Source organism: Bemisia tabaci, chromosome 4 (genome assembly GCF_918797505.1).
Source record: "Bemisia tabaci chromosome 4, PGI_BMITA_v3".
Classification (NCBI taxonomy): Eukaryota; Metazoa; Arthropoda; class Insecta; order Hemiptera; family Aleyrodidae; genus Bemisia; species Bemisia tabaci.
In genome coordinates, this window is record NC_092796.1 from 41,829,233 (window position 1) to 41,856,905 (window position 27,673).

At 35.7% G+C, this 27,673-nt stretch overlaps 1 protein-coding gene across 10 annotated transcripts in view; it reads right to left on the reverse strand.

Annotated features, from left to right (window-relative positions):
- rg (A kinase anchor protein rugose) overlaps positions 1-27,673 on the reverse strand; it is a 466,509-nt gene that overhangs the window by 175,558 nt on the left and 263,278 nt on the right. For 5 of the 10 annotated variants that reach the window (XM_072299875.1, XM_072299877.1, XM_072299878.1 and 2 more), the window contains 21 exons: positions 27,116-27,314; positions 25,965-26,073; positions 24,972-25,053; positions 24,502-24,653; positions 23,594-23,758; positions 23,110-23,271; positions 21,013-22,327; positions 19,997-20,517; positions 19,279-19,506; positions 18,458-18,635; positions 16,849-17,025; positions 14,201-14,295; positions 13,243-13,329; positions 11,910-12,090; positions 10,525-10,839; positions 9,607-9,733; positions 8,983-9,091; positions 8,338-8,507; positions 7,805-7,952; positions 7,055-7,178; positions 6,742-6,878 (listed from right to left, as the gene is read on the reverse strand). In XM_072299875.1, the coding sequence (XP_072155976.1) occupies positions 6,742-6,878; positions 7,055-7,178; positions 7,805-7,952; positions 8,338-8,507; positions 8,983-9,091; positions 9,607-9,733; positions 10,525-10,839; positions 11,910-12,090; positions 13,243-13,329; positions 14,201-14,295; positions 16,849-17,025; positions 18,458-18,635; positions 19,279-19,506; positions 19,997-20,517; positions 21,013-22,327; positions 23,110-23,271; positions 23,594-23,758; positions 24,502-24,653; positions 24,972-25,053; positions 25,965-26,073; positions 27,116-27,314 (4,781 nt within the window). The remainder of the gene's footprint in view (positions 1-6,741; positions 6,879-7,054; positions 7,179-7,804; positions 7,953-8,337; positions 8,508-8,982; positions 9,092-9,606; positions 9,734-10,524; positions 10,840-11,909; positions 12,091-13,242; positions 13,330-14,200; positions 14,296-16,848; positions 17,026-18,457; positions 18,636-19,278; positions 19,507-19,996; positions 20,518-21,012; positions 22,328-23,109; positions 23,272-23,593; positions 23,759-24,501; positions 24,654-24,971; positions 25,054-25,964; positions 26,074-27,115; positions 27,315-27,673) is intronic. The other 5 variants (XM_072299879.1, XM_072299881.1, XM_072299880.1 and 2 more) reach the window with 5 other exon arrangements.

The following is a 27,673-nucleotide window of genomic DNA, read 5'->3' on the forward strand; positions in this document are numbered from 1 at the left end:
TTATCGAGAAAGAATTCATCCTTGCTCAGATTAAAAGATACTGCTTCGAAAAATTACCGAGAGATTTATCCAATATTATAACTGAATGAATTTGTAGGAGCATTTTTAACGACTGAATGAACATTTATTTCAATGAGCAATGCACCGCACTCACGGGAGATTTCAAGGCCTGATAAAAAGTGAATAGTAACAAACATGAGATTTAATATTGCTGATCTAGTTTTGTGTAGGATTCCATTTTGATCTCAATTTCAAAGAAAGCAATTGTTTTATTCTTTGAAGATAAGGCTAAAAATGTATTATCAGCCGATTAGCTTCTTAAAATGAAATAATTTAAGTGTCTCAAGAAAAAAATCCATACTTGAGGCCGTTCTGTTGACTTCTTTTCTTGGAAATACCTCGTGATTAATATCGGAATGAAGGAAAGTTTAAGGAAACATCTAAAATTGCGTGATAGGAGGGAATATGGGAACTTCGAATAAAATTCAGAAATTATTATAATTTCTGATATAAATGAGAAAAATCGAAAAAAACAGTTAACGGGTTTTGCATATTTTAAAGAAAGTTCGAACACGCCTGCTTAAAAGGTTGTAAAAATTGCAGATATCGATAGCCAAAGTGGCGCGGGAAGGTAAATTGGTAAAAATCGAGTATATAACCGGCATTAAGATAATAATTGAACACGATCAACTATTAGACAAATCATTTTAATGAAACGAACACAAACAACTGAGTGAACAACAGAATATCTCACAATTCGCTTTCACTTCGTCTTCCTCTCTCAGTTGGTCTTAGGGGTCAGGATGGCAAAATTTCATGAAATTTCAGAACTTCGTGAAAGATACTGAAAAATACCGGTTCCTTATCATGTTTCACAAAATGTAAAAATTTCGACTTTCTTGTATTTTTGTGTGTTTAAGTGCGGGTGGCATACCCTGGCCCCTGAAAAATATGAAATATTTCAAAGCCTCGTGAAATTTCATGAAATACTTCACTGGAATTGCCAATCTTTCATTTCTTTCTTACGTTTCATGCCACCCTGTTAAGGGTACAAGGACCACACTTGGTCCACTTTTGGGAAAAATATTGATTAACTCAATATTTTTCCCGACTTCGTAAGAGGGGATTTCTCCCTAGGACAAACCCCGTAAAACGGCCCGTGGAGACAAGACCTAGTAGGCGCGATCAAGATTCGATGAAAAATTGCTCACTGGGACCGAGAGACAATCCCAACGATGGGGTTGATAAGCTCTCGCTCTTAGGCAAAGGCAAAGGACGCGGGCGCGATAACGGGACCGCGAGGAAATCTTGGCAAGAAACTTCCTCGTCGAGGGAGCAGCCCCGGCCCCGGTCGCGGGACCATAAACACGCAATAACTCATTTCGCGAGTCCGCCACGAGAGGATGCGAGCGTGCGAAACGTCCGCAAAAAACAAACTCACTAGAAAGCCGTAAATCATCGCCGGACTGAGTTCGCCCTTGAAATTTCATGTGAAATTTCATGTGAAATTTCACGTGAAATTTCAGTGAAATTTCAAAAGGCCTCATAAATTTCAATTTTTTTGAAAAATTGATTTATTTGCCCCTTAATTCCTTTTCTTCACTGATGTTCCTAAATTTAATAATAATACATTGTCTTACTGTTCCTCACGCCTGTTTTTTCTTTCTTTCCGAGTAGCTAGTCTTGTTACTCTCCTATAAATAATATGGCATCGTAAAACAATTGTGTCCCTCAAAAAATAGTCATGATTGTGCTATTCCTTTCAGTAGGTAAAATTCTTCTCTAAGATTAGAATAAATAGTATGTACCTAAGTACCTTTCTTTTCTATTGCTCTAAACTTTATTTGCATTTAAATGATAAATTTCAAGAATTATAGATGAAGAACCCAGTACTCAGTGCATTGTATGTAACGTTGGAGTACATATCTCTGCTGTTTTTTATTTTTTTGGTTTTTTTTTTATTTTATTTATTTATTTTTTTTTACTGAAAATCATTTTCTTCGCAGTGAATACATGAAGTTTAGAGCCAAAAGAATACGAACAACGAAAAGTAAAGGTAGGAATTTTATGATCATTTTGTCTTAGCTGACCGGCAAAAATCTACAGTACCAAAAATCTATGGCACGAATGCGGACGAAACAAACAACGACGGTTGAATCATTTCGATTTTAGCCGCCATTTTGTTGCGTGACGGCAATAGGGCACGAGATACGACTCCCTAATACTCCCTATGCATATTCGTCTTGTTGTGGCAAGCAGTCGGGCAGAAAAAATTACTGGAATCAAAAAATTACTGAAAATCAAGCTTAGATTTTAATTTTTCACGGTTTCATTGAAATTTCATGAAATTTCAAGTGAAATTTCAAGTGAAATTTCAAATACCTTATTTTTCATGAAATTTTCCATCTCAGTCGCCGGATCAGCTCGTATTTACCCGCCGTATAATTTATTTGACGAAAAGAATTTCGCCGCGTTGTCCCGTCGCCCCGAAATCCACCCATTCTCGTCTCCGAGGCTGATGGGAAAAATTTCGGCTTGGACGATCCGGCACGGATGGACTAAAATCCACCCGTCGACCTCTTCTCCTCCCTAATGGCCGGTGTCAAATCGGGACTTGTCTGTTTTTCTAACCTGTTTCAAGTTTGTTTGAATTTTTGCTGAGACCTACCAGCAAGTGCAGAGAGGAAACTGGATGACGTTAATGTGATCTTCAGTACTTTGGAGAGCGGTTCGATGGTCGATCAATTGATTGATAATTATGTCGGGTTTTTAAGACATTTTTTCAGAATTTTCGAGCGTCACATCATGATGCTGCAACATGTCATTTGTACACAAAATGTGACCAAGAAACACTCCGAAAATAAGGCCCGAGTGTACATATTGCAAATCATACATACTGCAAATCGGAAGGCAACACGATATCGATGGTGAAACTGCAAAAGTGCGTATATCGGTTGCGGTGTTGGAAAATCTTCGCTCCTATTTTATTTTTTAAAAGGAAACCGAAGCAACATTGTGGCTTGAAATTTTCACAGAATATTCTTCCCATAGAGAAGAAAAATATCCGAAGTGCTCAATAAATGATGTTAAGTGGTTTTCCATATGAAAAATAAAATATGACAGGAAGTCTGGAACGCCGCAAACCGATCACGCATTCCTGCAGTTTCACCATCGATATGCGATTTTCACCCTAGGCGTATACTTTCAAAGCCGATTCGAAGCATTTTTTGGTCAAATGTTGTCACACGAACTACCACCTGGTCAAACATTGGTATCACCCTCAGATGTCACGATAGCTTGAGAAAGTAGGAATAATTCACCAGGCGTGGCGTGGAGAGCTGACTTTACCTCATTGTCGGTTTGCCTTCACTTTTCAGTGTAGGCAACACGAGCTCCCTCGCGGTCGAATAGTGGTATCATTCTCAGATGTACATTGCTACGCACTATTTTGGTGAGTGCTCATATAAAAAAATGAAACGTTAATGGAGATTTTTAAACTTTGTAATTACAACATTACAACAATGTTACAACAATTACAGCGTACAAAAAAATTCGATTACGTTTGATTATTTTTTTTAAGAACTAACTAACACGTCCGTAAATTTTCCGAGAATATTTTCAATGGACCACTAGACAAGGTACGAATTTAAGCAATCTGATACATGTTTCTTAACCAGAATTTCACATAAAACACGACTCACACAACGAAAATTACTGAAACCAACTCCTAAGGAAGATATTAACGTTTTTATTTCACATTGGTTACGAGGAATTTGACCTGCCCGCTCACAAGAAACTCAAAGCTCTACTTGAGTCAAATCGCGCACTACAATGGTTTCAGCAAGCTCCTCAATCGAGCAATGTTCATTCCCCACCATGTGATGTTCAAACTATTAGCAATTTGCTACAGCTGAGCCAAAACGTCTTGACGTTTGTGACGTCTTAACGTCGTGACGATCGTGACCTCGATCTTGATCGAGGTTGCCAGATTTTTATATCGCAGAGACTGTCATGATAACGTTTAGCGCGCGATGTAAATCACGTAGAGCATTGAGTTTTCATGAGCGGGTGGTTTGAATTCACGCATCAGGAAAAATTGAATATCTTCGTAAGGAGTTAATTTTGGTAATTTTTGTTGTGCGCATCGTGTTCTACGTGAAATTTTAGTTACAAAACATGTATCAGAATGTTGAAATTCGCACCTCGTCTAGTGGTCCATTGGTAAAAAAGATCCACAGAAACTATAAAGGAAAAATGGACCGCGATAAGCAGGAAGGAACCCGGCCACATCAACAATTACCAAATTTAACTGGGCACTTTAATATTTTACATGAAAATGGTCTTGCGGATTTCTGAGCGAATCTCAGTGAATTTTTCGCACAGTACGAATGCAAATCCCTCAAAATTTTCAAAGGAATCCGCACAAACGTTCTCTCACTGGAAAAAATAAAACATTGGATCTAGAATCCAGACTCTTGAAAACATTGACAAGAAAAAGTACTCTTGATTCAATAAGATTTAAGCTTAAATTAGAAGGAAATCCGCTCAAATTAAGAGGCTTGGTTCTTGATTTTAGCTTAAATCTGATTGAATCATGAGTCCTTTTTTTGGTCAATGTTTTCAAGAGTCTGGACTCAAGATCCAATGTGTTTTTTTCCCAGTGCTTATAAAAAATTAAAGTACCCAGTTAAATTTGCAATTAGCTGATGTACTTTGGATCCTTTCTGCTTGACGTGGTCCGAAACGTTCGTTAATTTTTGGCAGAGGTCTCAAAGAGACCGACCGCGCACACCACCTAAATATTCCCGACTCGTCTCCTCGCTGACAGCGCCTCTAATAGCCAAGTCCTATCCGTTCGTCGATTAGCTATGATCCTTCCCCGAAGTTTGACTTCTTCATTTTTGAACCCGACTTCCCGATCCTGGATTGAAGACATGGCGGCGCCGGTGGTCTCTCTCACCTGGTTCCCCTCGCGTGAATGACGTCTCTGCACCATCAATCAACGGTCTCCGATGAGTGGTGAGTGATGACTCACTCGACGCCCACCGCCCCTTCGGAGCCGACTTATTCCGGTAGCCGGAGCTCGTCGCTCGACTAATCATACCCAATCGCGTTCTGTCATTTTTAACTGGACGCATTTCTGCCGGACGGAATTATGTGCATTAAGACACGGACCCTGATACCCGTAAGAATATATGCATTACAGGGCTCACGTCACAATGCACATAGTTCCGTTAGATAGAAATACGTCCAACTAGTCCTTTTTCCCTGCTTCATACTCTTTCACTCATCTTCAATCATTATTCTTCAAGTATACTGCCATGCTAAGGAAAAACGCCGTATAAACCTTTTCAGTTGCCAAATCTCCTTTTATTAAATACGAATTTTCAGGAAGACTCCTAAACATTTTTCGCTCAATTTTTTGGAGAATTTTTTTCCCAATTAAATCTAAACTATCTGAAAATTTCGAGAGAAAATATTCATAGCTCTCCCCGAAAACAAACAATTTATTGGAGGAAATTTGGCAACTCTTGAAAGTTCATACGGCGTTTTTCCGTAGCAGGGCAGTTTACGGCCATGCTAGGGAAAAACGCCGTATGAGCCATCAGGAGATGCCGAATTTCCTTCGACAAATCACGAATTTTCAGGAAAATTTGTGAATATTTCTCTTCCGATTTTTCAGATGATTTTGTTTATGATTTGATCTGTAGGTCGGAAAGTAGGTATTCTTAATTTTCTTCTGAAATGAATATTTTCTGAGAGGAAATTTGGCAACATTTGAATGCTCAACGGCGTTTTTACTTAGGACGGAAGTATATACATTACAGGGGAAGGGGATGATCTCCGGCTTGACTAAAATTCGCAAATTTTCTGACTTAATCAGTCGTTGATAATGATTTGCCGACAAGCAGTCAGATTTGCAGGTTCCATAAAATTCAAAATTCTCAATTTTTTTTCTGCGCGTTTCTTGACTTCAACAGACTTCCTAACTTTGTATCTTTGAATTCTTCATATTGCAGAATTCTCTGGATGGAGAATTTGCTGGTTTCCGTAATTTGATGAATTTCAAATATAAATGGACACAAACGAGTGAACAGAGCACAAGAATATCAGCAGTTTTTAAATTGGGCAATTATCGGAGGAGTTGGGATAGAATGCTCTAATCTACTAAAATACATTGGTTTAAATGGAAAATACCGCCATGTGACGTCACAAGACTGTAAATTTGTCTCTCTTATGCAAATTTTTTATTTGCTTGTTTTAGGGAAAATTCTTCCATTATGAGAGTCAAGCTTTCCTAAAAGTTTCCGACTTCAAGAAAGATATTAGGCCTACGTAGGCTGAGGTTCTCTAAAATTTTTATGTTTCCTCTGGCATTTTTCTATTTCCCTTAAATATTCTTTTTTTTAAATTAAAATTAGAGGCTCAATTTGCACAGTCCATTTCATTTCCAATTTAATAAGAGCGACTATATGTGGGGTTTCTCATCATTCTATGCAAAAAAATAGCTACAGGTTCACGATAGACATTAAAAGTTCCTTCAATTTCTCATAACGCAACCAGCGCTTCATATTATTGTGAAAAATCGTCTCACTGTATGTGTGGGAAAAATTCTGTAGTAATCATGTTGCAGTGCGAAATGAGAAATGTAAGGGTAAATGACGATGAGGAAGCAACACAAATTAATGAGACAAGGGTGAGAGAAAAATAAGAGAATGAAGCATGCAGTTACGTTCTTACCTCTGAGTCGATTTTGGCAAACTCTGCATCATCTTCATCAACTTCAAAATAGAGTTCATTGGAGGTGATTGAGACTGTCCCAGGTGCGACGAGACCTGGGGCAATGATTCGCGCGCGAGTACTAATATTAACGGGACCTGCGGACACAGCAAACGAAAAATGTCTATTATTATAAAGTTACAGGAACCAACGAAACATAGTTGATAGACAACTTTCAAACATTTGATAGCTGAAAGTTTGACGAAATATATCCTTTCAAAGGATGGAATAATGGGAAAAAAAATTTCAAATTAAACTTGAGGATGAAACTTACCGGTTAAATCGACATCAATCTCTCGATCGTCAAGCATTAGCTCTGCGTCATCGAGGAGATCGTTGGATTGGGCTGACTGTTGAGGGTTTGTTGCCGCTAGTTGAGCATGTAATTCTTGTCTCGCCTGAAATGGACACAAAAAAGAAATTGAGAGGCGGAACCACTGATAATTCTATGTAATGGTGATTTTTGAGAGGAGATCACAAAAATTCAAGAAATTAAACCTTGCATTAGAGGGGATCCCATTAAGTCAATCAAACTGCAAATCAGTTGGTAGAGACACTTTTAGAAAGTTAAGGAAAAAAAGTGGTGGATGAGTTTTTTTTTTTCATTCATTCATTTAACGGAGAACGCTTTTCAGTACCAAAGCATGCAATGCAAGCAATTGTGTACGTTTTTGTGCCAATAGAGAGTAGTCTATTGCATTTAATAAAATTAAAAATTAAGAACACTTCACCTCATAGCTTCCGTTTCAGAACTGCACATTTCACACTACTTTAACACCAGTTTGGTTTGACTTTTTCAGAAATTTTCTTTTTGTGCCAAAATGTCTGCAAGACACCCCATACATAATGGTACCAATAACTTAATTTTGAAATTTTTAGTACTATCGTAATTTCCCCTGGGACCTGTTGCTAAAAATTCTTGCAAACTGAAAGTAAAGCCTGCTAAAATGCACAGATTTACTGAGAAAAGAAGTTTCGGCTGGAAGGTAATGCTCAAATTATGACTTTTTTAACCAAAGCTCACCTGTATGATGGCGTCCTCAGGACCTCCATGCTCAAGGGCAGCGTTTAATGTTGCTTCAGGATGTGAAGTTCCACGTGGATTATGAACATATCTTTTCCTCCGCCTTGCATCATCCTCCCATGTATCAAGTTTCCAAAATTCTTGTTTTCTGCGATTAAAAAAACAAAAATGAATGATCAAAAATTCTAGCAATAAAAAACAAGCGGTAAGTGAAAAAGACATCCTAAATTCTTAAGCAAAACTACTCTACAAAGCATTGATTAACTGCTGGTTTGTCATCAAATTTCAGATTTGACCAATTATGAAATTCAACTTTTGGAGTGTAAAATTATCAATAGACCAAATAATGTTTGAATATTATTCTGAAAATTAAAAGTTTTTACTGAAATCGTAAAAACCTACATCATCTATGCAGTCCATACTTTTAGATCCTTAAAGGCCCATTTCATTCTGTGGGTGAGGATGAGAGGCTCTCAGCAAAAAATTAGCAAAAATGCGAATTGAAGAAGAGAAATGTAAAAGGGTGAACATACCTAGCTTGATCTGAGTAACCCCAGGCACCATGTTTATTGGATAGGATATTGCATACTTTTTCAAGCAGTCTATTTGCAATTACATTGTCACGTCTCCTTGCAGCAGTAATTAAGTGATCGCACATTCTTTCCTCTTCTCTGCGATCGAGTAATGATTGAGCGCATGAAGACTGAAAAAAGACAAAAAATGCACGAGCCTGGTTAGAAATATACACATTTGGAAGGAAAAAGAGAAATGAAGACAAATCGAAAGTAAACTCATTAAAAATGCAAGAGCATGTGTTGAAAGTTAATATGAATTGTAAAAAGTCATTCATTAAGTAATTGCTTTGAAACTTCTGTTGCTGACAGAAAAAAGAAACAAGAGAATCATTAGAAATCGCAAACTTTAAGACATGCAAAAATATATTGCAGTGCAACTCAGTCATAAAAAAGAGAACTACACTTAAAAAGTGTTTTCTAAAATCCTTACAGACTTAAAGCTCCTCATAAAAAGTTGACACGCACAGTGAAAGTGTGTCATGGGTCGAACTTGACTTGTGCAACGAAGTCACTCTGTAAAGTTTTCACTAACTTTTAGCATTTACTTTATCAAAGATTCTTTTTTATGTTTTATTAGTAGGAAGATGTAGATAAATTAGTTACCTCAAAATCTGCATGTTTCAAAACATCATCTGCTCTCATTCGATTCAGGATGAATTCAGCTTCATTAGCAACCCGAACGATGTGATCTTTCATTGCATGTGAGAGTAATCTGTAGAAAATACAAAGAGCAAAAAAAATCAATGAGAAAGTCAGTCACTTACATAAAAATTCATTATTCTTGTGACGAAAAAAGGATGAGGTAAATTTTATTTTATGGAGAGAAAGAAGCTTCCTTGAAAAATATTTCTTTCTAACCAGAGGGAAAAAGGTTGAATGAAAACCTTGAGAAGTAAATTTAATCACAAAACAGAATTTGGTTCTATTTTCTACTTTCTCTTCATATAAAATCAGATCTTGATCAAAATGTTGAGATAAAACTAATTGGAAATTTGAAAGGAAGACCTTAAAAAGTTTGGGAAAAAGGGGAAAAAAGCTTCGAATAAATAGCTTCTAGTTCTTTCGCATAATCTTTTGATCTCTAAGGACCAAATTTATAGACAAAATTGAACGGCTAAAAGTATACTTTAGCTTGACTTTCTTGCTTTTAAATCTATCACAGCACTCCATTACTTTATGGGTAATGACCACAAAGAAACTGGTGAAAGTGCAGAAAAATACACTTACCGTCCTTCGTTAATGAGTTCAATAAACGCTAGACCAGCATGCTTTTGGAGTGAATTTTGCCATTCTTGGGAGCATAACAACATAACAAGCTCCACTACAGATTGGCTATTCTTAAAAGTAGTCAAACCTTCAAAAAAAGAGAAAAAAATTAAGTTAGCAGAGAATGTAGATTGATAGGGACGTTTTATAGGCATGGAACACACAATGGCAGAGCAGATGAAAATATTGGCTCGACAATTATTAGATTTTAGAAATTCAATAAATACGTTAATTTGGATAACAAAGAGATAAACTAATAATTATGAAATTGAAACATTGGTAAATCTTTAAAGGTTACATCCAATTATTGATTATTGAAGTTTTAGATGAAATGGGATGAGCAAAATTCTTCAGGTCCAGACAAAATATGATAGTTTACTTTTACGTAAAGAGCCCCTCACAAAACTGCATGGCACTGAACATGTGAATATTTTTTTAACACAAACAAACCTCTTCTACCACAACACACCTGCCTCCTCTTTCTCCCGCCAAAATCAACGCTTTCGAATGTCTTACTTTCCTTTGAGATTTATTTGGATAGCGTAATATTTGCGTGAATGTAGATTCTAGAATTACTGCTCAAAACAAAAAAATTTGAATATGGCAGCTGAAAAGGGAACAAAGTAACACGTATTCATAACATGGTTTACTAAAAAGTATTTCAAAAATTTGTTTGGTGTGACGCTCTAAACATCTCCCACTCGCTGAAACGCTGCCGAACAATGAGGTAGACTCCGACAACTCCATACATTCAATGATTTGTAATAAGTTCCAAAAGTCTACTTTTGAAGTAGAGCCGTACATTATTGTTCAGTAGTCCTAACACAGGCCTACAGCAAAAATATATTCGATAATTTAGAGGAGAAATGAGAAAAATACCTTTGCCTTCCATGAGAAGTTCCTGGCCATGAGATCCAACTAAAGTCTTAGATAAAAAAGGAGCAAAGTCAACCATTATTTCTCTAAGGAGAGGACACACAGAACCAAGGGCAGTCTCTAATTTTTGTGTTAGAGAGGCTTCTCTTGATGGAGTGGGTGCTGCAGGGAGAGACAACGATTTCATCGGGAGATCATCCGCCCGTGAGACGGGAGGAGCAGACTTGGATGACACTTCGTTTTGAGGCACTCGGACAACAGATATTTCAGCAGAGGGTTTTTCTCCTCGCTCGTTAAGGTCACCATCGGGTGAGTTACCTACAAAAAAAAAACCAACAAAGTTAAGTTATAGGCTGAGTATAGGAAAAAAAAAATTAAATTTGATTCGAGCTAAGATAAGATTCTAGTTGTTACATTTATTCAGCAAGGAAAAATAATTTTAAAGATTAAATTTCACTTTTAAAACAGCATGAAAAACTTGAGAATGTAAAGTAATAAAAAAAAAAAACCTCAATCTGGGTAATTTTATGGTGAATGTTAATGTGCTATGTTTGACTACGTCTCTTTCTTAGGTATTTTATTTTTTTTGGCAGAAACTGAGTTCCACAAGAAATTTATTTCAGATGTTTCATTTTTCTCTTAAGCTTTGTATTCTACTGAAGAAAACTTTACGCAATGCTTGAATTTTTTGAATTCTGACTTATCGATTGTGAAACTCCCAAAGCACGTATCTCATTTGAAGTGTTTAAAACTCTCTACTCCAATCTTATTTTTTTGGAGGAGAACAAATCAACATCATTCCTTAAATTTTTATAGAATTTACTTTGCACTGAGAGGAAAACTTAAGGACGTTTTCCAGAATGGGTGTTGAGCAGTTCTCCATTTAGAAAAAAAAATGGTTTAATAGGAAGTCTGCAACTTTGCAAACCGAGATACATGGTTTGGGAATCTCACAATCAATGAGTAATTACACAGAAAATACCACACAGAAAAGCGTTCTGGTCTCCTTTTAAAAGAACCGATATTCCAGGATAAGAATGGACAATCTTAGACGATGGTTATGAATATTTTGATAAGAATTAGAGATCATTCTTTAAGAAATTCAATTTTATAAGTAAGTAAAGCTGTTTTTTCATGTGCTCGTAGAGATAGATTGGATGTAATAATGCTAAAACAAAATGTGTGAAAATGAATCAAATGAAATAGAACTGACTACGTGCAAGTAGTTCGCATGTTATGTAGTTTCTTTTTATTTTGTTGATTTTCACATAGTTCCTTTCAGCATAAATACATTCAACTGAGTGTGCTTAACAAATGTTGCATGGTTACAGATTCAGCAGGATTTTATTTTTTTCAACGATTTAGATTGGGCTAAATTATGAACATACTTGTATTGTTGATGTTTCCATTTAAACTGACACTATCTTCATTGAGATTGACATTCGTCCAGGCTGAATCATTGGCAGGCGGTATGTGAACCGGTTTGACATCATTCTCATTCGTAGCATTACTATCTGTTTCACTTGTGGGTTGGGAGGCAACGGACAGAACCTCCTCTGAAGCGGCACTCTATTAAAAGTGAGGAAAAAAAGAAAAGTTATTTGAATGGAATTTAACTTTTGATTTGGACTTTTTCTTTCATCTGATTTTAATTGTGGCCTTTGTAGAAGTTTTTGGTTGTTCAGAATTTAAAAAAAATCTTTGGGGTAGAAAAAGAAATAGCCTCTAAAGTTGCGATGAAGTAAGACTACCAAACTTTTATGGGAAGATATAAACAAAAATACCCAATTAATCCTGGAAGAAAGATACTCCTTTAGGTATTTTTTCTTTCAGACATTTTCTGAGCAGAAGTTTCTATGTCCCCAATCAAACTAAATGTAAGAAAAATGCGAGAAGGAATTAAAAACTTCCAAAAATTTAACGAGAAAAAAGGAGGAAAAAAGGAAAAAATGGAAAGATTGAAGGACAATATGCAAACTAAATAGGTTATTTGCGATGGTCTTGCGGAATTTTATTTTCATGATCATATTTGTAAGTCAGCTGCTAATAGTGAGAACAGTCAAACACTAATTTTATTGATTCGACAACAACGGACAATTGCCCTGATGAAAATATAGTGGTTGCCGTTATCCATCTTAGCAGAGCGCATTGTGACTCCTTTCACCTTAAACTCATCATGTGCGTGAGGCAATCAGTGAAAATCTGTGCATCTCTGATAAACAAAACCAAATTCAAAAATACCGAAAAATTCAATGCTTTTCAATATTAGAAAAGAAATAAAGGGGAAAGAGACCATGGTATGCACAGTAATGGCTAGATTACATCATAAAACTTGATTGTGAAAGGGCAGTATTCTCGACATATAATTGCATGTGAAAACTTAAAACTGTGGCAGATATTATTACTGATTTTTTTTACAGATTTATAAGTATTGTACTAACAAAATTCAGTCAAATATTATGACAATTTTGAAGGGAGAAAAAAAGTAGATCATTCTTTGTGGGAAAAACAAAACTTTGATATTTGCTATGACATGAAACATCTAGAGAGGACTTGAAAAGGGAACACTATTTCCAGAGAAACATTATTCTAAGAGAAAGAATAGCCAAATACAACTGATACATAGGAATAATGATTTTGGAAGGACAATGATACACCAAATCACTTTTCAAAATTAGTAAGATGGTCATGCTTATGTGAAAGAGACAGTAAGAGTATTACCTTGTTTGTTAAGACATGCCTGTGGTTGTGAGGATATCCCTGCGTATTAGCATTGTGATCATCCAATTCATAAGTATGAGTACCATTCTGCACCAAAGTTAAGTGAAGTGTTAGTGCCTAGGTTTATATTAAATCATGCATGCAAGCGAGAGAGATTTTGAGCAAGAAAAGCATTAGAGCTCCTTGAGATCGAGGACAGTTTTTTGAAGAATTATGAGTCCATAAGTGTATGACCCTCCAAAATGTACCTTCCAAGCATTACTTCTTACTCTGATATCCTGAGGTGATAGTTCATGCTTGCATTCTTCTAGGTAACTTTTTGATGGCTAAAACCTTAAAATACGTCCTGCAATTTGAATACATTTTTAAACTCTGCGTTTTCATGCAGGAAAATAATCACCATCTTCTTATGAAACCTCTTCAAAGTATCTTTCTTTGGTAAAAAATATTATGTTGACATACTGAGCAAATGAATTAGTTAGTGGCCTTTGAGGAAAATTAAAAAGGCAGAAATTTTGAGGCAGGCGATTAAAATTGGTGCTTTCAAATTTTAGCGTCAATTTACCACCTCAACATCAAAAATATCATTACGCTGTTACACAAATTACTTACAAGCCCATTGAAACTGCTGCATACGGTTCTTAATATTTCAAGGGTCAAAACCTAACAACCCATGTACATGCACCCGTTAATAGAATTCTCAGTCATAATAAAATACCTACCTAGCAGGAAAATTACTGCTTAATCTTACTTTTAAAATAGTAAAGAATGCAATTAAAGTACATAGATAGAAATTGACGAGAGAAGATTGATGGAGCAGAAAAAGTCAACAATGTGACTGAGCAGATAATTACGCATTCAATTTTTTGGAGAAAAATGAAAACAGACACTATCCACCCCTACCACCACTACGAATAGAGGAAAAAAAGAAACTTGTACCATGAGAGAGAAAAAATACCTTCAATGAGGGTGAGGCAAGGCCACTAATTTGGTTCTCGGTTAAAACTGATGAATGATTTTCATCAACAACAATCACATCATAGTCTCCATCTTCTAGAAAAGAACAAAGGAAAACAATACACAGATGAGAAAAAGATAATTTATGACAGCACTCAAAAGTAAGAAGTGAAAGCTAATAGCGATTGGACATGAGTTCTACAGCACCGCTCTGTCATAAAATGCATGACACTTATTGATAAAAGATATTTTCATACTAAGCAAAATGAATATTGTACTTTGTGGAGTAATAAGAATATCGACCTGGAAACCGCAAAAATGTGTATCTTGGTTGCGGTGGTTTGAAATCTACGTTTCTATATTGTCATGTTCATCATGCATCATGTTCTGTTACTGAAGTAAATTCAGACAAAGAAAAAGGGGGACAAAATTATACAATTTCTATAAAATTAGAGTAAAAAAATATTCAGTAAATGCTGGCAAGCACAGCTGCTGCAACCATGTTATACATGGACTTGATAGAATTGCGACATATTTCAAGATCATGCCCCCATTGCTGCTTAGGGTTCCTTTAAAGAACTAGATCATGCTTGATACTCCAAATTCTCTGATGGCTTGGGGCTTTTTCTTTCATTGAGGCATCAGTTTTGGACTGAATTTGAATGCTTGTTGGCAAAATCACTGACATTCTTTTCTTTTTTTGACCGAATTTGAACACTTGTTAGCAAAGTCACCGACATCTGTATAAACAACTGGTGCTCCGAATTTATATTCTACTTGTTCTTTGTATTAGCTAAACAAGGACTAAAATGAAAAAAAACCTGTCCTAAAACTACAGCACAAACAAAAATCATCACAAATCTTAATACGTGACATCAAAATGGTGAAAGTCTAGGTGAACATATTTGTGATCACAGTGCAAAAAGACAGAGAAAAAAATGAAAAATAAAGTCATTGTGAATTACTCTTTCCACCAGATACTTCTACTGTGAAATAAACATTAAACAGCTCTGAACATGTTTCCACATCAATGTTTCATGCAGAATATGTTGGACGTATTGAAAAATTTTGATAATCAACGTCATACAGCGATCAGTGTTTTTCTTTGACATTTAGATCAATCCTTCCGAGTGTCTTGCTCGCCCAAAAAACTAAAACTATCATATCATACAACAAACAAATAGTTCCACTTCAGAGTTGCTGTTTGCAAGTTTTTTGCCAGGTTTCTACTGAAGAGTCTTTTGCATCAGAGTGATAGCCTAGCAGGTGCTTCTACCTATATTTCAAAGAGAGATGCATCGGATTGAGGATAGGCAATCAGCCTGAGACTAGTCTCCAAGTGTTCTCTCAAGATGAGAGACGTTAACCTCACTTGTTTTCAATTTTTGAAAGCTACATTTGTAGCACAGGCAGGTGTCCTTTTAGCTGCAGGCTTTTTCCACCAAGTTGATGCGAGTTGGTGTTCCAAAATATGGACTGCTGTTTGCAATATGTACTGTGGCAATTTTCCTTGATTAAAAAAAAAGTTGGTCTTCACAAATTCATTTTTCTTCACTGCGTGGTAGGTATGTACTTAAGATCATTTTAAAAAAACTTTAGCTATTTTACTGTGGAGCTTATTAGAATTATTTTCAACCCCAATTTTACTTCAGTAGTCTTAGAATATTGGCGGGATTGAGGCTTGACTTGGCGAACAAGTCCACCTTGTTCTAGGTGGAATTTTGATACACATATTTTAATGCATAATTTCTAATCTTGTCGATTGGTCCATCATCCAAACTGAACAATTTATGGTTGCATGCAGGAGTGATGCTGATACAACAAGATGCAGGGACAAAGAAAAAGAAAGAGAATAATTGGATTGATAGAAGAAGAAAAAATTCAAAATTAGAATAATCTACCGACTGGCAATTCATAATTGTAATTTTCTTTCTATGTCAATAAAATGTGACAGCAAGAATCACTTGAAAGATACAAAGAGATTCAGGCTGCATTAATTTCTTTTTTGAAACATGGAAGTTACAACTTTTCGTTGATAAAAACCTTTCCTAATATCTCAAATATAGAATTCAAACATTATAAAAAGTCTACTGATAGAGAATAATTACACAGCCTTATTGAAGAGATAGCATTGAAAGAGGTTCGACAGATGTTTAAGAATTCTAGTTATCCAAATCAAACGAAAAAAAACAGTGTGATTATGAAAATTCCTCTCAGAAGAGAGTTATCTGGTTTAAATCCCGTAATGATTTTAGGAATTTTTACCAGAAGCTTTAATTCACATAAAATAAAGCTTTCTCGTGTGATTACCTTTTTAAAATTATTCAATTTATTTTAGGGTTTTAAAATTCCCGGAAAAAGGGAGCGAAACTAGCAAGTTCTTGTCTATCATAAATAAAATGAGTTTCGTTCCAAAAGATCTGGATAGTTAGGGTTCTCTATATTATTAACTTGGAGGGAACACACTATACCTAATCTGAATTTTTAGGACTACACTCTTTCAGCAAAAAAAAAAACAAAAAAAACTGGAAGATAACTAAGGAAAAGCCAATGATAAAATGTGATTCGACAAAAAACACTACTAGGATCATATCATAACTAACACGGCAAATCCAAACAGGACAACACGAAAAATTGATTCCAAGGTACCTTGTTTGGGAAATCGAGAGTATGGATGCTTATTAATAATATTTCTTTGATACAAATGGTGATGAGTATTGGGGTGAGGCAACGAGTTTGGGTGAGAATTTGGGAGGAACTGTGGGTAAACGTGGTGCGACCACTGAGGAAATAGGGGCCTCCCTCCTCCACCACCAGAGATCATGTCTTCGTTGCACAAGGAAGCAGAGAGGAAAAGAAACAAAAAATTATGTTCTACCATACATATTTTGACACTGTACAATTTCAAAGAAAAATTTTATTTCATTTCTATTCAGACAGCAAGACGAATATCGTGAATATTTTCAGCTCCCAATTTTTCACACTCACTCCAACCACGCTCTCTAAGATATTTCAGCTATGGGATGGAAAACCATTGTTTTTGACAAGCAGTTACTCCATATTCATTCATGGCATGAAACAAATTTTCAACCTTCCGGTAGAAAATCTACAGAAAAGGTACAACAAAATGAACGATGAATTGGGTATTGACAAGAAGCAACATAGAATTGTAGCAGGGCCTGGATGAGTGTCAATACAAAAACATTATTAGTAAGCAAACAGGGAAAAAACGTTACAAAGAAAACTGGGGAGCAGCTCCTTTGGTTTGAAAAAATTGCAACTTACGGAGTGAATAGTTGGGAAAATATTCTCAGTTCTCATTTTCAAGTAAAGAAATACTTAAGTCACAAACTCAAACCTTAGTAATGCAATTCCTCACGTAAATAGAGTGAGGTACAAACTATGTTAGCGCCAAACAATTTTTTTGATCATTCTGACTGATAAAGTGTCACAGAGGTACAAAATATTTAGGGCAAGGGTGCAACTGGGCCAACATTCAACTTTTTAATGAAGTGTAAATTTGTACCTCCCTAAGAGTAATAAATTTATATTTTTCAATGAAAAAACAGCAATTATCTAGACTTTTAAGTTATTTCCAAAATCTTAACTTGCTCTCTGCCTCAGTTTCACTCCAATATTTTTCTTAACCTGAATGATCATTTTTTACACAGCAACTGGTATGATAAAAGTGCGACAAGATCAAACGAACATCCCGTGACCGACAGAAAATTATTTTGAGCCCCAAGACTGTCCATAAATTACGTGACACTTATGAGGGTGAATGGATGCCTCCATTATTAATACATGGAAGAGTGCTCAGAAAAGCATTAATTCATAAAATTTTTACATAATATCATGTATTTTTTGAGTAATTTGAGGAGGAGCTACAGATTACTACTCAGTGTCTTATTTCTCAACTAAATCACTCATTTATTCCATTCCTAACGGCAGGTCAGGCTGATTCAACTATTTTAAACACTTCTAATGACATCTTAGGAAAACTAAAAGTGTCAGAGTTAGTATAGTAGCGCATTAAAGAAAGAGGATGAGTGTGAAAAAACTGTGGATCTAGCATTACGTAATTTACGGCCCTTCTGTCGTGAAGAAATGGTGTTGACAATTTTAGAAATGAATGCTCCATATTTGAATTGATGACATGAGTTAGACACAAAAATGCATCAAATAATAAAAAGTTATGGTGGAATTGCTCAATTCAGCTTTTGAAAAGCACTCTTGAATCAACATGCTGTAATCTCACCTGGTGGACTATCTCCGACATGATGTGTGCCATTATGTCTAATATTTGATGGTAAAGGCGGCGTTGGTGTCCTCGTTATGACAGGTGGTTCCAGTATGTCTCTGTACTTAGAAACCATCAGCACTGATATAAAGTACACAATTGCTAAGGACAAAAATTGAGCTTGCTTCGTTTCTTCCTGTAAATATAAAAAACAAAATTCATGATAAAAAAAAAGAAATTACAGAGACATAGTTCGAATAAAAGGTGCGAGGGTACGAGCATTTTAGAAAGAAGATTTCAAAAATTGGGATGAGAAAAATTTGGAGAAACAATTGTTTTGAACAAAAACTGTTTTGAGAGCACAATATAAATGTTGTAGACTTATTTATCTAGAAAAAAACTTGGTGCACACGCTATAACCTGTATCGCTATACAGGGTACGAGTGCTTTCAGCAGATAAAGAGTAAGAGGGGTGAGTATGTTTGCTGCTTCAGTTTTTGTATTGTGAAAGTTATACAATCCGATTCTGTTTCAACCATTATCTACTAAAAAATGACCTTTCTTCAAACCTGGAGGGTGATGAAAAGAATCCCTGTTCAATTCCAGATTCTTGCTTGAGAGAAAGGAAATGTCTGAACGACTGGTATCCTAAATTTTCTTGTTTTTCTGTTTGCTTTAACTCATGCCACCCTAATAAATTGAATAAAGCAAACTAAAAATATGCGTTCAATAATAGCACTATCATAGCTAACTGACTGTTTTCTTTGAATCTGAAGGAAAATTAATCATTTTGAGATACACAAATTCATGGAAAATTACAATAAGAAAGTTTGACTTACGACATCTCTGTAGACAACAGCTCTTAGGCGATTGACATCCATATCTTGAAGTAGTTTTTCTGGATCTTTGACTGGGCCAGTTGGACTTGTGCCATTATCTATGGCACTTTTTGGTGAAACCTGAACTCCTCTAATTAGAGAATGCACTAATCCTGATCGACTGCCATTGTTCTGAGCTCGGAGACGCTCTTTACATTCAAGGCAATTCCGCACAGCGCAAGTGCAAACCTAGTTGTAGAAACAAAATAAAGTAGTCATTAGAAAAAAAGTTATGGAATATTAAGAATTTACAAATACTTCTCAAGCATACTCCACTTCCAAAGATGTGTGGATAGAAACAAGGATTGGATATTTGAAGTCCTACGGGTAAAAATTACAGGGGTCCTATCAATCCTAATTTAATAATTCATCCCTTTTGCTTACAAGTCTTCGATAATATTGAAAAATTTTGAATAATATCCAAGATCATCGTACAAACACAAAATATTAAAAATGCCTATGATAATTGTACAAAAAAAAATTTTGGAACAAATTTTTCAGATCTAACCGACTCATCTGGATAAATTACCAAACCTTTCACAAAATTCATCACTTCATCTTTGGTATAAAGGCAGAAAAGTAGTAATATGAAAAAAGTCACTTCATCTCCTACGTACAAATAACTATGTCTGCCCTTAAAAATAATTCATTTCCTTTCAAAAAATTGTTAATAACTTACCAAACGAAGGCACTGTCTGAGTATGCCACCATTGGACATATTCTTTTCTATTTCTAGCTCGCTGAAATTCAATGAACTTGCAAAAACAAGAACGTCTGCCAAATTGACGAGCCGCTGCAAAAAGGACACGGCAATTTCAATAGGCATGCCTTGAGTTGGGTCCATTACATCTAACTCACTGCTAGGAGACGTAGCGCTTGCCAACAGCGGCAGCAAGCCTCCGCAGGCGATGATCAAATTATCTGCAAGTTGTGATATCAAATGGACGGTATTCACAACAAATATTGCGTTTTCAGCATTGTTAACAAAGTCTAGGACGGATTTTGTGGAGTGACTTCTCCAAACTTGAATGTCAGTTTCAAGTGAGAATAGGACGTCTGAAAGTAAGCGTTGATGGATGTATGACCACTTGAATTCCGGAATTCTGAACGGAGGTCGTGAGGGCCCAGGGCTGAACATTGGGCGGTCTGCACTTTCTCCACTGCCAAAGCTGTTCTCTGGACTTTTTGATGACTTTGTATCTGGAAAAGATAAAGTCAATTATAAAGAAGAATATCAAAAAAGTTTGATTGCCCTTATATCCTAGTAAACCAGAACTTAAACTGTGATTTAAACAGCATTCATCAAGAGGGAACCAATGTCTGTGGCGCTTTAAGGAAAGAAAAGATTACCTCCACTAATTTCAGTTCAGTTTCTAATTTCCGAAGGGACATTTTTTTATTTATTTGAACAGAAACGCAACTATGTCACATTTTAGAAAAATATTGAATTTCAAGTAGTTTTGAATTCAACTGGTTGTACACTGGGCTCTGTCAAACATTAAGAGTCCAGATAAAGTATTTTTAACGTAAAAACAATGGTTAAATTTTGTGTTACGACGGGATAAAACCTCAAACCTCTTTTTCTGCGTTCAAACTTGATGCTTTATTGTTCAACTTGCTTGATTTCAAAGTCTGAAAAGATGCAAGAATAAGTTCTCTACAGAGACTAAAAAAGATGGATGAAATCAAACTTACCACTAAATTGCTGAGGATCAACTTGCGTGGAGCTGTTGAACACCGATTTTACATTTTCTTCCGGAATGCTGGGTGCTTCTTCTTGAGCAACAGATTCACTACTAGCAGGAGCAATTTCACTTGCTTCATTTTCTATCACATCTCTCTTTTCACAACCATCATTGGACGTTTCAATATTACTATCAGGGGACGGAGAAGACACAGGTTTGGTTTCTTCACTATTTACAATTGTTGAGCAGGTTTCAATATTTTCTTCACTTTCTGCAATTTTTTCTGAGCTAAGTTCAACCTCAGAACTTTTGGCACTTGAATTAAAATTATTTTCTTCCTCATCATTTTCTTGAGGTGCTTCACTTTCTTCCTCATTTGAGGGCTTTTCTTCTGCTTCCGAAACTTTTTCTCCGGACGGTTCATTTTTATCGGTAGACAACTCATCTTTCTTACTGGATTCTGCGGCTTCTTTGTTCTCATCTGCAGACTCATGATCTTCATCTTTAGAGTCGGTCGCTTTCTCGTCAGACTCTCTATCATCCTCTGCAGATTCCATTGAGACTTCAGCCATTAAAATAGCAGGTTGATCAGTTTGTTCTTCGCTTTCGTTTTCATCCTCATCTCCAGAGGCTTTTCCACTTCTTTCGTCAGTCGTGAGCAACTGATCCTCTGTAGACTCAAAATTCTGCAAGGATAATTTCTGAACGGCAGAGTCAATAATTTTCATGGAGCTATCTTTCTCCGCATTTTCAGTGGGCGTCAGAAATATCTCTGAATTATCACTATCAATGATCTCTCGCTCAATTACTTGGATAGTGACTGGCTTGAGAGTGTCAGTTGATGAGATATTTTCGGGTACTTTGGCACTGGATTCCATGTCATTTTGATTTTCGTCGGCTAGAATCTCACCTGGGATTGGACTCGACTCTGTTGTTGCGACTGGTAAGTCATCATCAACAACAGCTTCGTTTGAGCTGAGATTATCTAGTGTTACAGGCGTTTCGGACTTTTCTAGTGTTTCAGTTAAATCACTTTTGCTAGAGTTTAAATTATTGTCTGAACTATTCTTTGTGTTTTCTACTTCATCTGTGGATTGATCGTCCATCTGAGTATCCATTTCTTCTGAGTCGTGGATAATGTTGGCAAATAATGGACTGGCACTTCGGACCGGGGGTATGGTGATATTCGATTCTTCTTCAATTGATTTGGTTCGAATTTTTGCAGGTACAGAACTATCTTCCTCCATTTCAATGTACTTTGCTACGGGCCTTTCAGTTTCTTTTCCTTCCGAAGTTTCATCATCCTCCCTCTCTGAATCGGAGTCCTGAAACCAAGCGCATTGATTTATTACTCCGAGCAAAGCATTACAGCAAAAGAATATCAATAGCAATTATATGGAGGTAAGAATATGACAATAATTGTGACAAGCACATTTTCATTCGAAACACATTTTCATTTCATTCAAGCACATTCAAAAGGCACACTGAGTAAATTTTTCAAAGTAAAAAAACACGTCGATACTGTAACTACTTCAAGATATATAAATTGAGATACAAGCTCTTTTAGGCAAAAATGAATGATGTTGTTAGTGTAAATTTACATCCTTTGATTTGCTTGAAAAAAGAGCTTAATTCAAGACAGAACTTTTGCAACGATAGAAACGTAAAATTTAAGGTATAATATGAAATGCATCAGCTTCAAAATTTCATGCGTAAAATACCAAGAAGCAGATTTTACAACAACGCTAGAAAATACACTTTCTTCAAAGTGTATTATCCACCATCCGCAGAGAAAGATTCCAGAATACTGACAGCTTGAATAATTTTGATTTTTAGAAAAAAGCACGAGATGATGTTTAAGCTTTGACAATGGTTGAGTTTCATTTTAAGATAAGAAAATTGATCTATATTATGAATTTTCGAACTGAATCACTTTCAACGATCAAAAGAAAACTTTGACTACATTTATCTCAAATCATAATTTTATCATAATTTTTTTATACGGGCCCCTTTTACTAGATAGCTCCTTAATTCATCCATAAAAACAATGAAAACGGGCTCTGCTTGCCAAAACAAGATTGAAATGCCAAAGAGTTAGCAAACACACCTGATTACAGTGTTGCACCGCTGCCGCTTGGCGTTCCCAACCAGATATTGTGCTGATGGGTCGCTGCTGTCTCACATGAGGGTCTGTTATGTTATCACTACGATGCCTCTCATAATGTTCATACATCTGAGCAAACTGCAACTTAAACTCTTCGTAGGAGACCTGAAAGTTAAGAAAAGAAGTGAGGTAAAGATCAGTACTAATGAAGTTTAAGCTCACTTTTTCATCATCTTCGGTTCAACTGGAGCATTTCAAAGTGTTTGATCACTACGCTAGATTTTCATCAAAAATAAATTATCTTATGAAAAATTGCTTACTCAAGATTAGGATCCTGCAGAAAATTTCTCTGCATTCGAATTTCAGCCAGCTTCAAGTTTTGAGATTTATGATGAAATGTAATATTTTAATGGTTTATGACTGGTGACATAACTGTCTCTTGCACTGAAAAACTTCTGGACGTAGACCAAACAAACAAATAACTTACCTTTGAGTGAACTATCGCAAGAGTATCTACCCAAACTCTCCAACCACCATACTCATACTTGATAGCGTGATGAAGGAGCATTCGAAAAAGACTGTAAACCATTTCTGATGTCTTTTGTTCTTCAGAATTTTTGGGATGAATGTAGGCCATTGCAATGAGCCATTCCTGTTAAGACAGTTCATCAGGATTAGTAATTAGATTGAGTAGCAACTGATCAGTTGTGCAAGTCAAAAAAATCCATGCTTTTTTTGCACAAAAACTTAGATGGCACTGACCCAGTTAAAAATATCATCCTCCTTTTTTCAGACAAATAATATTTTAGTTCACGCTAATCATAGAAACTTGATGATAGGAAATTTTATTCATGTAGCAAACCGGGGTAAGTAAAGTTTTTCAGCCCCCTTGATTCGAGTATTCTACCAAAAAAAGCATAGCTTCGAACTCATTTGTATGTCTATTAGCAAAAGAACGAATTTCATTGACGACTTAAAAACACAAGGAACTACAAGACCAAGAACAGTATGCTATCAAGGCAATAAATCTTTAATAGTCTCGGACCAGAGATCTCTCAAACTTAGAGTATCTTAGATGCTATCGGATATTAAACCTCAATCGATTTCTCCAGAAACTTCATACTTCCAACTGAAAAAAAGGTGATGAATAAATTTTCTACGATAATTTTCAGCTTGAGATGTGATCTTTGTCACGCTCAAGCGTAAGACTCTAATTTCTTGTGACAAAAGATAACAAGGTGAGAATTGGGAGCCTGATTTTTGGCCTAAAATGTTTTAGTAATGACCAACAAAAATTATATCAAACTTTGAAAATAAATTCAGATTTTCTGCGATTCCAAAGATTTTTCTGCCCGAATAAAATTGTCCTCATTTTGATGACTAATATCTACTCACCTGCCAAACAGACATCTGAAGCACCGTCCGACGGTTCTCACGATTATTATTGCACAAAAGCGTCATGTCCGATAAAAATAACTTTTTCACTTCCAGTAATTGATCTGATTGTTTTGATTGTCTGATTAAGGTTGCAACAACTTTTAAAATCACTAGAACAACAAAGAGAAAATGTATTGGAACAAAAGTACATAAAATATGATAATAAAGTACATTTTTCAGATTGTTTACATTTTTAAGCTTAGAATTGAGGTGTCATATGACTAGCTTTGCACTTCTTACAGACTAAAATAGGAAAATAAGAAGGAACTATTCAGCTAAAGTGTGAGACAATGAAGTTCTTCCCTCTCATTTACAAATTTAGGCATGAGATGAAAAATGTTCTCTTCGCATTGAAAACTTGTATCAAATAAGTCTAGCATCTGCCTAGTCTGTGACGGAGTTGTAATTTCTTTAAGAATCAGACTTACTTGGATTTTCTAGCCTAAAATGAGGTTCAGGTTCTGGATGCCGAGTGTATAAGATTTGTTGACTAATGTGCTCTGTCATAATCTGTAACAGAGAAATAAAAATTATTTACTCCCAATTCAAATACCTAATATTACTTACTAGCAAAAGGTAAAACTCATGAACATAGCTCAAATTTTCCAGAGATTCGTTAATTAGGTATTGATTGATTTATTTTATTTAACATTTCTTTTATAATTGAGAGGAAAATTTTCTTTTAGTCGGTTATTTAGGTACCAAGAAACGCCAATTAATTGAAATTGCATTGATTCATATAAAAGAAAAAAACAAAGAAATCAAGTCAGAGCAAAGCAACACACGCATTATTGATGATAACACATAGAGGAATACAAAGTTTCCACAATTTCTTCATTTTCCAATCCCTGACTTCTTCCTGATTTTTTTTCGCTTTTCTCCGACTTGAAAATTTTTGAAGTCCCTGACTTTCTCTGACTTACGATCAAAACCTTCATTCAGATTTTCTTTCTTTTGATTAGGCACACTGACTTTTGTTCAACTATGGACAAAACCTCCACTTCCAGGGTTTTAATACAAGACAAAAGCATCCGATAGTTGATTGCGTTCTCTCAAATAGTACCAGTTGAAGCTGCTGAACTGACACACTACTCACAAGAGTCCCAGAATTTTCCCATGAGTTTCCTAACTATTCGCAGTCACTGAAAATTCCCTGACTTTCCAGGTTTTCCAGACCCCTGGAGACCCTAAGAATACAACAAAATATGATACTTGTTTAGACCTCTATGGTAATTTACTTTTTGGTTGCACAGTCATAAATAAAAAGAAATAAACAAATGTTGGGGGTCCTTCATCAAGCCAGCAAATAGCACGTGAAGTATATGTCCATTTCACAAGTTCAAAGGGTTAGTTTTGACCTAATGAAAAACATTTTCGATTACTTTAAATGTGTAAACAATAACAGAAAAAAAATTACTTACCTCATATAAGACATTGTAGGTTGGTAGAGTTAAAGTTTCTTCATTCAATAGTAATCGCTCAGCTAGCAGAGTGTATAAATTGTACGGGCTCATGACGTCATATTTGCGCCTGCAATGGTCAATGAACATTAAAATGTGCCATGACTCTCAATAAAATTTTAAATTTTTAAAAGTAAGTAAATAAATTAGTAAGTGAGGGCTGGGCTAAGGCGCCTTATAGGGACCACGGCAGTTAGCATCTACCACCGTGCATCCAGAGGTTTGACCAAGCTCCAGAACTAAATCTCATAATACTTATCACATTTTTTTTCAAGGCTCAGACGCAATCTTATAAGCCAGCAGTAGGATGTAGTAACGACTGTGACAGATACTGCAGAGTGCGGACTTTTGGAGCATGGCCATGCCCCTGCCAAGTTGTAATAAATTTGTATAAACAAAATTGATTCACATTGACAGAAAAAAAAAAGCGGAAAGACACAGAACAGGCGTAAGTACCTTGTATAAGATCAGTTCCTTTCGAATTGTTAAAAACTTAATTTTTTGCTCCTCAGGACAGAATATTTCCCTCTGCTATGGATCGATAAATTTATTATAATCAATGCACAGCTGAAATTACGAAAAAAGTCGGAAAAAAATACTGCTGCGTCCTCTGAGTAGGTATGAAGTTATTAGGCCTTACATTGTCAGAAAATAGTACATCAATAACTAACTTATAAAACCACTTATCTCCACTAAGGTACCTATTTCAAAATTTCCACTCCAATTTAATTTCTTCAAAGAGGAACAAGGGAACTTTTAGCTTGAAATTTATACAGCATGTTCTGCTTACAGAGAAGAAAAATCAAGGAAGTTTTCAAGAAATTACGTTGACTAGTTTTCCAAAGAAAAAATAAAGTATGATAAGAAATCTGAAAAATCGCAGACGTAGATATATGCGTGGTTTCGCACTTTGACTATCAACATGCAGTCTTATCATTGCCTGATGTGATTTATCGCGCAATGGCTTGGATCAAAAATTAGAGAAAAAGAGCAAGGATATTCAAATATTCCTTTTGGCCATACAAACTTATATGCTTGCGTACACATTCTGTATGTACCGTACTAGTAGAAACAATAGTTCAAAAAATAAAACTCTGTATCAGGTTTCTTACTTGTGCGTGCTTCTAGAAAGGAAAAATCCCAGAAGTTTCAATGCCTGTAATCTAATGAGTTGACTAGAGGAAACAAGAAGCTTGAATATACATCTCACTCCTTGTTTAGCATCGAAAGCAGGTACCATTGCGGCGGGAAATTCACACATGAGAGAAATTAAAGTTTGAACCACATCGTGCAGATTTTCATCTTCTCGAACTGTGAATAAAAGAGAGACAATTGTAAGTGGAGGGATGGTTCAGGTTTCAAAATTAGCCAGACAGGTCATGAAAGCACTCAATTCATGAAGCCACCTCTACAAGTATAACGTTTCTTTATTTTTTAAAGAAATTTTTCAGTCATTATTATAGCTAAAGAAAAAAAAAGAAAAAAAATTTTGATTCATCTCATCTTGTAGCTGATCCTCTTGATCTAGGTTCACATTTCAAATTGTTCGAAGGTATCCGTGAAAAATCAAATGCAAAGTTTTTCTCACTTGATTCTATGAAAAAAAAAAAAACTCAAAAAGCTGTTACTCGAGAAGTACCTTGCAACTTTAAAAACCTCAAGAAAACAAA